Consider the following 11,906-nt stretch of genomic DNA (forward strand, 5'->3'; position numbering starts at 1 on the left):
GCACGGTGGTGCATATGTTTGGACGATTAAATTTAAATACATCACCCATAAACCATGCTCAAACTGGCAAACGATACCTTGGGACTTGCAGCCGTACGTTGCAGCGCCCTTGTCACCACTTGTCGCCAAGTAAAGAAGCAAATAATTGCATTATAGCTCGCTCTCTATATCATGGCACGCTGAGATCCCATCGTCAAGTGACGCTCAACCGATCGTACTTCAACGAAGGAGCACAACGCTATAACATCAGAAAAAAAATGCAGAAAAGACGCAATAACAGCAACAGCCGACGACAATACGCCAGACACTTTGCAGCCCAACGAACCCACCCAACGAGTGCCAGGGCGACAGTTTGTCAACACAGTGGTACTACACAGTAGTTGGATGCCAAAAAAAAAAAAAGAGAACAGAAGCGACAACCCCGCCCGACACATTTTAGAGCAACACAAGAAGCTGCTGCTGCTGCTGCCGCCGTTCAATGTAGTGCGAATAATATTCAAATTGTCGGCATAAATATGATAATCAGTTTTTGAAAGTTTTATGTTTTTCGGTTTGTTGTGTTCGGTTTCTGCCGTTTTTTTCGCAAAGGGCAAGCAAGGACTAGTCGCAAGTATCGAGTAAAGGGAGTGACAGGAAACAATATCAGACAACTTATCCCTTGGTGGAGCTGGTGTGCCGATCGACACAAGAGGACACGAGATTGGGTAAGGGCAGCCCGTGTCCTTCCCCTCGTAGACGTTTGGCAAGTGTTTGCAAATATTTCCGTTTAGCTGTTATTTCTTTCGGGAGCTGCACAGAAGGATACAGATACAAAAAGAAATCCTTTGGAGCTTTTTTTTGCGAGCTGTTGTACCCACAGGAAGGGAAGGCGACAAGTGGAAGCGGCACACACCAAACAGGGTTAAAATGATATGCGAAATCCGGTGGCGTTTCTCGATGGTGGACGGTTGACGCCAGCAAGTCTTCGAGAGGCGTCGAATGCAGGCGCACCCGCCGTAAATGGGAAGGGAGCGAGTAGCACATCGGGTTACAATTTATGGGCGTAAAATATGACCAAAACTTTGGACAAGATGTGTGTGCGTGTGTGTGTGTGGAAGTTGTCCTCCAGACCGTGTGTGTGTATTTTTTTTGTATTTTTACTCTCCCATTGTTTTTACGTCCCACGTCTGTGGAGTTGGAACTTCCGGCTTACAGCGATATGCTTTTCGATATGTGAAGAAAGGGGTTTCGCCAGAGTTTTGCCAGAGAGTGGTTTGGGATCGGGAAGTGGTTGGATTAAATTGCACTTTGATGACTTTGTTGGTGTGAAAAGGGTTAAGTTTTTCCCCATGGCGCCTGCAAAGTATGCGTCGTTAGACGTGGAAGGAACTCATCTTACGACTCGGTTATCGGTTTAATCGCTTTGATGGAGACCACACACTAAGACAGGACGGAGTCCTTGCTATGGTCAAACAAATTACGGTTGAAAAAGGATACAATAATATCCTGGCCCTGTCGTCTCGAGGCTGGAGGCTTTTCCATGTTTGGATGTAATAATCCTCGAGTTGAGTGTTTGAGTTTGTGCCACGCCAAAGGATGGGCTCTCTCTCTCTCTCGTCCGATGGATGGGGATGTAACTAATGAAGTGACTGCGCTGCGATGGGGAGGCTAGAGCAAAAGTAGGTCAATCGCCATCCATCACTGTTTAATCGGTTGATTCTTAAACCCCGTGTGATCCGGGGGCGATCTGGCGACGGTGCAGAAAAAGGGGAAAATTTATTGACGTTAATAAATGACGGGCCTGTTTATTTGACCGGGGCCAGTTTGCTGGAGAGGGAGAGTAATTTAGCAGTGATGGAGTGTGACTGTCCAGCTCGGTTCGACCGTTAAAGCCAGCGTACAATGTACGGTGGGATGAGGATCCTTCTGGGCAGAAAGATGAGAATACGATACTGGCTGGTGAGAGGATAATTTCTGGCTAGTCTCATTTGTGTCTTTTAGGCACGATAACGCTGGGTAGGATAGTTTATTTCAGCATAGGATAAATAGAGTGCCATTAGTTGATTTCGGAATAGAATTAAACCGGGCAGGGTAGTATAATTAGAATTTGGTAGTTTGCGATAAACATACAAAGAGAGTTGTTGTTTATAGTGCTAGAGTGGTATATGATTACTTATACTTATTGGATGATCACACAGACACCAGCGAAACCGGACAGGTTTGATTCTCGTCTAGATTCTCTGCCCGTAGGAAGGCTACTAACATACTACTGTGTATATGACAACTTTTAAATGCATCTGATAGCGCTTAGAAGAAGACACTAGGGTCAAAGAAACGACATGAATCGCCTTCTTTCCAGGAATGTATATGAGGAATATAAAAAAAAATGCATGATAATAAATAGAGAAAGAGACTCATGAAGACACAATTCAAAATTGAACATTTTAGTCTTTATTGATGTGACTGTTTGGGTATTAGGGATATTACGATATCTCACTTTATCTTGTCTTTGTCATATTAGGAGATTTAAAAATCTCTTAATAAAAAATAAACAAAAAATGAATCGTTAAAAAGTTTGAGCCTGGACCTCGATTTTAGTAGCAGATCTTTGGACTTTTGGTTGAAGCGGTTTATTTATTAGAACATTAAGAAATTGCACTATAATTTCACTAACATATTTACTTGTTAATTGCAGGCATTCTCAAAATACACACTTCAAAGCTATCTTCAACAACCAACCTAGTACCAAAAATAACTCTTCCAACATCTTCGGAAATACCTCGGAATACTTGCATCGCACATAAAAACACCCGTTTTCCAATTTAATCCCCGGCTTTCGTGAAAATGTAATTGACCTTTTCGGTAAAGTAAAAGAAACTAGCAGAAAAAAAGTGGAAAATGGATGCATGATCCCGATCCGTCCCGGACTATCCTGGCAAAACCAAACTGCCTAAAAAAATTCGGACATGTCTGGACTGCGGGCAAATCCTCCGGGGGAGCAAGAAACACTACGAAAAAAACCCAACATATTACCCGTTCGAGATCGTTTTGATAAATTTAACCCAAATGAATAATTAATTCCCGGCCCAAGTTGCCTACCAATCTCGCTTACCTTGAGCCCAGGGAGGAATCGATCGGGTGAACCCATTTCACCATTCCGGTGGGTTTCCAAGCTTCCATGGTTTAATCCGGTTTCGGGTATCCCGGCTCGTCGGTTTTACAGGTTTGCGGCAAATTGAAAGGATTCTATTTATTTGAATCGGTAAAAAATTGGCAACTTTACTGCTACAGTTGGTGGTGGTGGTGGTACACGTGCACCGGGCTGTTTGAAGTTTGATACGAAGGAAAAAGATGGGATTTTTTTTTGGAGCCGGTGCTGCTAGGGCAGTTGGGCACTCGGTACTAAGCATGGTCAGTGTTTGGAATTTTATTGAGCTGCAAAAAGCACTTATGTCTTTAACACTTTATGGAGCAGAAGGTAGTAATAGGGATTACCGGGATAGGGGATAGGGTGATCTATTTTTAAGGTGGAGGTTGATCAAATTAAACACTTACGGTACATTGTTTGGAAAGAAGATTACGCATAAAAAGGCTTATTTGGAGTATTAAAATGGGTTAAAAGAGTAAATTTCAAGCCTCGGATGTGACCTATTTTCAACCATATTGTACACAACATCATGTTAGAAGTGCTTGCGCGATTGTTCCCAACAGATTAACTGAAATGATTGCCTTGTCTTTACCACACCCATTCCAGTACTTTCTACGGGAAGCTGCTGCTGGCATCACACGCTTAATTTCAGGATCGATCCGTTGGATTGACATAGTTGCTAAGCGGTACAGAAAATAAGTCATCTGCCGTGTGTGACTCCACCTTTCGCATTGCATCAGCACCGAGCCATGTCACGGGATGAAACACGCACACATTGTCGCCGAGAGTGCAGCAGGCGTTACAGTTGGCGTGTTTGACACAAAACGCTTTGGGATGCACGTGATCCAGTCCGTCCGTCAACTAGTTGCACCGACGCATTAGGAGAGACACACCATCCTCAGGACGGCAAGAGACTCGGGGAGTCTTGCAAGGCAATGTGCAAGTGATATAATTTACACATCACTAGGAACCAGCAGCACAGAACCGATTTGCCGACAAAACGGGGATGAACCATGAAAAGACAGATCTCTCTGCTGTTCGCCTACCTTCCCTCCGCCGTGGGGTCGTTTTTGCCGTCGTATCTTGCAGTCGAGGTCGTGTTTTGCGCGTTGCAAACCATCCTCACCGATGGTATCGCCCAGACGGGAGGCTGTGTCGTGTAGCACGACGACGACGACGACGACGATGATGGTTCGCCCAGCCCCGTGTATCGGGTGGCGTGGAATCTCTCCTTTTTATCCACCGGTAGGCGCATGGGTTCACTTGACTGCATTGGGGCGAGCTGGTATGAGCCGCAGCAGCCATTGACTCACTCTAAGGTCCGAGGGGGGGGGGGGGGAGGACATCAGGGCGTCAGGATGCAACCGTGCAATGCTGTGGATCATGATGATGATGCGAAGCGCATCCGGTGCAGTTCTGCCCATCCTCGATCGTGCATGGTGCGGGTGCACGAACACTTTTCTAATGGAGATACATGGTAGGTGGTAAATAAATTGTAAATTTTATTTCATTTACCAGTTGAGCTGAGATGAAAGTTTATTTAATTACTTTGCAACTCAATTTATTGCAGCGGCGGCCGTGTACTGTAGCAGCACCAGCAGCAGCATCATGTATGCAGCGTGGTGCATACTGCAGTGGAGTGTGTTTTTTGCACCGCCTTCACGAACCCTTTTCCGTTCGATCGACTGATTACGTTCGTAAAAAAATCGACTTTTGGATGCATCAGAGGACCGTGTGTGTGTGTGTGTGTGTGTGTGTGTGCTGGAGGATGTGTTTTGGACAAGATGAATATGGTAGTGGGTTGTAAATTTTAGAATCATTCATCTTCATATCCCTATTTCGGTTGCACCATATGATTCGGGGTCAGACATATGTGCGGTCCAGTTGTGTGCGGTGTGTTTTGGTGTGATGGAAATGCATTTTCGGTTGCATTGGACCGTAACGGCACCGATTGAAATGATCTGTAGAGTGCGGCTCGGGGATGTAAAACGAACAAAAAAGGACCAGTGCAATCAGATGCATCGTTGTCACCGGCCATGCGGGTGCGAATTTGTTGGACTGTTTTGGGCTTGACCGAAGGACACATTGAATGCAATACGCAGCGTACCAATTAATCTATTTTATGGGTTGAAATATTGTAGCGAGAGTGCATTGACTGGCCAATGGACCTATGATAGTGTTAGTTGAAATAGGTATAAAAACGCTATACAAAGTAAAGATATTAATAGAATTGAATGGAATATTTACGTAGTCAATTCTGGAATCAATTTTAGCAGAGTTTTAGAGTTTTATATTCGTCGCTAACATTCTACTATTTCTCACCGTGACTTGCTAGATTCGATCACCATATCACTTGTATGTGTACAGCTGCACGATATACCTACGTACTGCATTGCGTCATCGTAGTCTTCAGGTTGTTCTGTCTAGCCTTGTTGAAACATGTGTCTTCACACTGTTCCTGCTTTACGTTTCTCAAGTTTTGAAAATAGCATTTGCGATTTGCGCCAGCGAATAAAATTAGTGTCTCGCGTAAGGTGATACAGCTGGACTGTGGAACGCTTCCTTTGCGAGGAGTTAATTGATGACGCAAACACGAAGCTTCAGAAAGCAAACAATGTGTGGTGTGGAGTTAAGAAAACGTCCATTCCTATTGTTAAGTTTATTTATCTGTTTCTTATACCAAACATGTAACGAATTGGGCAAGATTCTTAATCACCATGCATCCAAACAGTGATGTTGAGCAATTCATTTTAGGGCCCTTTTATGGATATACTTAGTACAAGAGGTTCTAAACCACTCCTCCTGGATATTGGATAAATTCTTGCACTCTAGAGGTTATTGAGGATTTTTTAAGCTTAATCGTAGCTCTATTCATTGCCACAGTTTTGAGGATGAAGTAGTTCTCCAAAAGGCAATTTAAGAAATATAGTTGTCGAACTCAATATTTTCACTGTCATTGTATCAATTTGTGTAGAGGTTTTCGAAATTGTGCATTCAAAAGACTTCCAAGATAATGAAGAGAATTTGTCATTTCATAGAGTGTTATACAATCAATGTAATATTCCATTTATTTAATGATCACTATTTAGCCTGTTGTTGCGGAAACAATTTCAGTAGCAGCTCCAGCTTGCGAGGCTGTCGATGTAGGTGGTCCAGTATTAATAGCGGGGACAGTACGGTAGTAGCGGGGACTTGCACGGTTTAGGTGTCTTCGAGCGTTTGGTCCTATCTTTGTGAACGCGCTTATGGTGACCACGGTGTGCATCGGCCACATTTTGTAAACGAAAGAAAGATACGATACATATAGCACATAGAAGAACCAAAAACGTGTGCAAATATTACCAAGATGAGTAGCATGGCTACAACGAAAAGGAAAACGTATTAGAGTTTCATCGTGCCTGCTTAGCCAGGGCGTTTGCATGCGAATTAATGTCGGCGCTTGCTATCGGTGTAGGTTTTGTAACTATATGCCGAAACAGATTTGACATTGAAACACATATGGTTCCATTCGCACGGTGGCCGTACGCAAAAATAAAACAAAACCTTGCGGATATACACAAGTGCAATCTGTGTCTGGTATTTGCATCCCACGTGCCTTCCAAATAAAATGAACAGCAATACCTAAAAAGTAAAACGGAGTCAATCTCGAATATCTCACATATTTCGTCCAAGACATTATGAGTATTGTGCATTCAAAATGTAAGGCTCAAGTCCATGTAGAGTCTTGCTACAGATCAAGTAACAGATGATGAAACTGTTTCGTGCCTTCATCCATTGAACTCATATGACATTAATTCATTTCCTATTAGAGTTATCATTATACAAATATCCGCCCAAAAAAGAACTGCTAACTATGATTATGGATTCGTAAGCTGGGTTTATTTCATGATAGAACTTTTAACAGTTTTTGCCGTTAAGAATAGCTCGATCATCATTTGGTAATCGGAATTACTCTAATCAAACATGCTTTCCTGCAGGGGTTATTGTAGTCGTGTTGGTTGTGGATTACGCAGTAGGCACTGGTGCAGCGGTCGTTGTTGGTGCGGCGGTCGTCGTAGGTACGGCGGTAGTCGTGGTCGACCTCGGACGTCTGGTTCTAGTACTATTATGACGGTGTCCTTCACCATGTTCCCTCTTGTCCTCACCAGAAAAATCGCGGGTGCGGTTCCTCTTCTTGTTGCCGTGTGCGTCCGCCACGCTCTGCAAAAAAAAAAAACAAAAAAAAGGTTAGAAAAGATTACAATATTCTACAACCCCAAAGGAAAACTGTTAGTACCAAGACGAGCACGATGACCACAAGGACGAGGAAAATGTAAGTAAACTTCATGATGATTGTATCGTTGGCCGAGGTAGCACTAGAACTGATTTGGAGTAGAATTTGGAGCCCGCTTTTATACGATTTGTCAGACTCAACCAGACCTGACATGACTAGATTGAACTGGATGTGGTATATTCTACATTGTACTGAACCAGATGGAGTATAACAAAAAAAACCTCCATATAAACACAAGTGCGATGTGTCTGGTATCTCCAATGGCCTTGCACAGCAACTTCACTCACGCTAAATTAATCAGTTGTTTGAAAATAAGATACTCATAATTCCATGTTCTTATAATGTGAATTCTTCCAACTGGCTATCTTAAATATCTCGCAATTGATCGCGATCTTCAAGCCTACAGCAAAACACAATCACATGGCAGGTGTGCCGTACTGTTTTTGGGTTTCCCCGGGTTGAAATATTTGAGGTTGTAGTGAAGATCTTGGAGTTTCAACCCGGAACTCTCTAGAAAACCAAGTAGGAAGATGACATTGTGACCATTTGTTAGGTGTACTCTTGAAGAACATTTTAGTACTTACATTTCAATTCATTCACGTTGTGATGTTTCAATCCGAGTGGAAATAATAATTGGTTACTGTTATGAATTCAAAGGTTTATTTTATTTAATGCATAAAATGTTCTGTTGTTTTTTATCATTCGGAACAGCAAGATCATTACTTGGGAGACGACATCCCTGCTGCTCTACCCTTGAGCAGTAGAATCAACAATTGTAGTTGCAGGTTCCGCAGTAGTGGTAGGTGCAGCAGTCGTCGTTGGTGCTTCAGTCGTCGTTGGTGCAGCAGTCGTCGTTGGTGCTTCAGTCGTCGTTGGTGCTGCAGTCGTCGTTGGTGCAGCAGTCGTCGTTGGTGCTTCAATCGTCGTTGGTGCTGCAGTCGTCGTTGGTGCTGCAGTCGTCGTTGGTGCAGCAGTTGTCGTTGGTGCAGCAGTCGTCGTTGGTGCAGCAGTTGTAGTTGGTACAGCAGTCGTCGTTGGTGCACCAGTCGTCGTTGTAGGTACAGCGGTGGTCGTTATAGGGCCTGTAGTAGTTGTAGCTGGCTTGGTCGTTTTACAAGGGGGAGTCGTCTTCGGACGCTTGGTCTTATTCTTGTTGTGCTTGTTTTTGTTATGGTGATGTCCTCCGTGACTCTTTTTCTTGTGCTCACCGGAATGGTCGGGTGAACGGTTCTTCTTTTTGCTGTTGTGTGCGTCCGCCACATTCTGAGAGGAGTTGAATAAAATAGTTAATAAAGATGTTCAATTTCACACGCCTGAATGGCAAACTATTTGTACCAAGACAAGCACGATGACCACAAGGACGAGGAAAATGTAAGTCAACTTCATGATGATTGTATCGCTGTGCGAGGTAGCGCTGGAACTGATTTTGGCTATATTTTGGTACTGAGTTTTATACTGTTTAGTACAACAGGGTGATATCGAAGTACACGGGATTTGCTTTGTGACGGTGACGGATATTGATATTCGGGATATTGAACCAGCAGGTAAGTAACAAAACACACAAACAATCTATCAGAGCAAATACAAGTGAGTTAGTACCTGGCGCTTAACGTCATACGAAAACACGTACGTCATAAAATACTTTGTTCTAGAACAAAGGTTGAACCTGAAGGTTGAAGGATAAAACAAATAAAAATAATTGAAACATTCAAAATAAAGTAAAATATAACGAACCATGTTATATCATATTTACAAACAGGAATATCTACACAAGATGAAGTCTGCAATCGCTCTTTTGAATGTCTTAAATATTAAAAATAAATCTTACTGTCTAATGCAAAACTAACCATGTTAGCAATGCACAAGAAACTACGTTATTTTTTCTTGTGAATCTAAAGGTTTTCAGACAAGTCATGAGCTTTCTCAACGCGTTGCAAAAAAGTCGATGAAAGATCTGTTTGTTACATACAACGAGACTGTTACAGTGATAGCAGTAAGTAGCAAATGATAGCATAACTTTAGGGGTAAATGGAATCAATTTGAACTACAATACGCGGTAACAACATAATGTTATCCAATTATATGATAAAACGGGACAGTAAACCTTGAAGTTTCAACAATAAGCCATAAAAAAGGTAGAGATTTAAAATTGCTTTCTTCAGGATCACCTTTTTACAACTCCACAATACTACCGTGACAGTCCACGATCCAGCTGCGGAAGTGTGTATCAGTTGAAGTATTCTTCATTTCATCGATAAACGTTTTCCCTTTCACGTGCACCAACTTCATCGTTACGCTTTGATATGATGATCGTCTCGGTTTTCTTACCACCCCAGCAGAAGAGGGGACCACACTTTTTTTGTACTTCCGGCCATGACCCCGTCAGTCCTTACGTGGTAACAACTGGTTTTTACTTTGATATTTCCTTACCCGAACACGAGCCAGGGGAAAGCAGGGCCTGGGAAAACTGAAATCGAATCGAAACATAAGCAAACAATCCCCGAAAAGCGGTTCAACAACAGCAGGAAAATTTATTTCCTGTCTTCCTCGACTACCCTTTCCGAAATGCTCTTCCTTTCCTTACCTTTATTTATTCGGTCTCTTCATCTTGCCTCTAAAGAATGGATGAGTCAAAGCGACGTAATTTAAGAATTGGAGACTCTGTTTTTTTTTATTTGGGCCTTTTTGTGGTGCGTGATTTGCTTGCGGTGTTTTTCCTTCTTCCTCGATTTTTCCGCTTGTTATACTCCACACGGGAAGCGGGTGATGCGGGAAATTCAATATATTTTTGTACACAGACACACATTCTGGGGGGCACGCAGTACAACGACGACAGCGTTTCGTACGGCCACCGCTGACGCCCAAGGGCAGTTTTCCGGCTGGTTTTTCCAATTCAATCTTAACCCGATTCAACCTGCCTTCGTTGGGAGCGCGCTACTGGAGTGCAGTGGTAAAAAACCTGCCTAGCAAGGGGACGCAGGAGGAGTTTATTTTTTCACTCTTGCCTTCCCACCTAGCTCTTCCGTTCCGTGCGTCATCTTGGTCTGGCTGCCCATCCGGGAGGTTTTTGAAATATTTATGATGGTACACATTTCAAAAATTCTCGTCCCCAAAACATGGCCTCGGCCGCAGGAGCAGTTGGTCCCGGGACTGGGGGGGGGGGGGAAGAAATCTTGGGCCCGTTCGTCCGGGACGCCCTGAGAGCACTGTGCCGAGCCTGGCATGGAGAATGTTTACTGATTCGTAATAAAAATATGAAAAATAGAAACAAACCTTTCGGTAGCAGCAGCACTTTTCCTGGAATGCGCTTGGCAAACGCACTGGCTCAGTCCGCTGAAATGCCTTCGGCCGGCTGCCGGATGAAACCGGAAACCCTGGGACGGAAGATGAGTTTCCTCTCCCCGCCGGAAGACACCCGCCGGGTGGCCAGCTGAAAGAAAGAATGAAAAAAAAGAAGACAGAGACCAGAAAAGAAAATAATTCCGGAATTCCGGTTGCAACAAAAGCAACCCTGCACATGTTAGTGGGAGGGTGGCGAAAAACGGGCTTACGACCGGGGTCTTATGAATAGGAAAAATTGCGCCTAACCGTCTGGTCATTTTTTTCCTCCCTGCTTTGCCCAAAAGGGCACATGTGCGGGCCAGTGGATGGGTAAGGCGTTAGGGCAATTTCTGCGCGAAAAATCACACTACCTTTCTGGTGGGCACTCGGCAACATACGGTAGCCGCGGTAGCCAGACCGAGGTAGGAAGTGGAAGGTGCAAGCATAAGCAGCGTTGCAAAGATGAAGGCGTCTTGTAGCCGAATGCCAAACGTTGGAAGTCGCGGGCAATAGGTAGGATGAATGCACGCGCCGAGAGGAATGAATAATGGGCGAGGAAAACTTGTTGCTGAGCAAAGAGTTTTCCCAGCGCAACGGAGATGGAGCTGGAATGCATACTGCTGGATGGGAAGGAAGAGCTGGTTGCACGGGTGCTGCAAGTGGATGAACCGCCAACGTCCGCCCCCCATTAATGGGCAAGCTCGGAAACGGACCGCTGTATACGGCACACGGAAGGAAGAAAAATGAAGACAGGAAGATGAAAAATGCATGAATACGAAATGTTCTACATTTCAGGGCAGTTTTCCCATTCCCTCTGGTACCGCGTTTGAGGCAGAGAGGGCAGAGAGGGAACAGCTAGAGTAAATCGGGGGAAGCAGGAAAGTCGCACCGGTAATGGGCGCCTGAAAGAAAGTGGAAGTGGAACAGGAATCTAAGGAAAAACGGTTACCTCCTACGCACGCCAGATTACTTTCCACCGTTCGGAGGTTTCCCGCATTGCATTGAGAAGTTCAGCGGAAGGAGGCAGTGAGGCAGCCCCTCCCGAAGACGGTGGCGCGCAACGGAAACGCGTTGAACTCGAGGCTTCACGCTGATTTTAATATTTTATCAGCTTTACTTTCTGCCCAGCTTCGTTCTAAATTTGCGTCCATGGAATGCGGGATTGCATACGGGCCAGGGGGTGAT

General features: G+C 44.2%; 2 protein-coding genes across 2 annotated transcripts; both read right to left on the reverse strand.

The window, feature by feature from the left end:
- Window positions 1-6,984: 6,984 nt before the first annotated feature.
- LOC125907502 (uncharacterized) lies at window positions 6,985-7,583 on the reverse strand. Its single transcript, XM_049610123.1, has 2 exons — window positions 7,404-7,583; window positions 6,985-7,327 (listed from the first exon to the last, which is right to left on the reverse strand). The coding sequence occupies exons 1-2, from the start codon at window positions 7,551-7,553 to the stop codon at window positions 7,133-7,135; spliced, it is 345 nt and encodes a 114-aa protein (XP_049466080.1). The 5' UTR covers window positions 7,554-7,583; the 3' UTR covers window positions 6,985-7,132.
- Window positions 7,584-8,043: 460 nt separating this feature from the next.
- On the reverse strand, window positions 8,044-8,588 carry LOC120957432 (threonine-rich protein-like; the record flags this gene model as incomplete). The annotated part of the gene is made up of 1 exon (XM_040379637.2): window positions 8,044-8,588. A coding segment is annotated over one exon (441 nt), but the record flags the coding sequence as incomplete, so codon positions are not given.
- Window positions 8,589-11,906: the final 3,318 nt, after the last annotated feature.

This window comes from Anopheles coluzzii, chromosome 3, assembly GCF_943734685.1.
Source record: "Anopheles coluzzii chromosome 3, AcolN3, whole genome shotgun sequence".
Classification (NCBI taxonomy): domain Eukaryota; kingdom Metazoa; phylum Arthropoda; class Insecta; order Diptera; family Culicidae; genus Anopheles; species Anopheles coluzzii.

Excerpts from the sequence above, each read along its gene's own strand:
- LOC125907502 (XM_049610123.1), bottom strand. The coding sequence starts at position 7,553 with ATGTCAGGTCTGGTTGAGTCTGACAAATCGTATAAAAGCGGGCTCCAA. Across the intron at positions 7,328-7,403 it reads TGGTCATCGTGCTCGTCTTG|AGCGTGGCGGACGCACACGG; the intron begins GTACTAACAGTT and ends TTTTTTTTGCAG.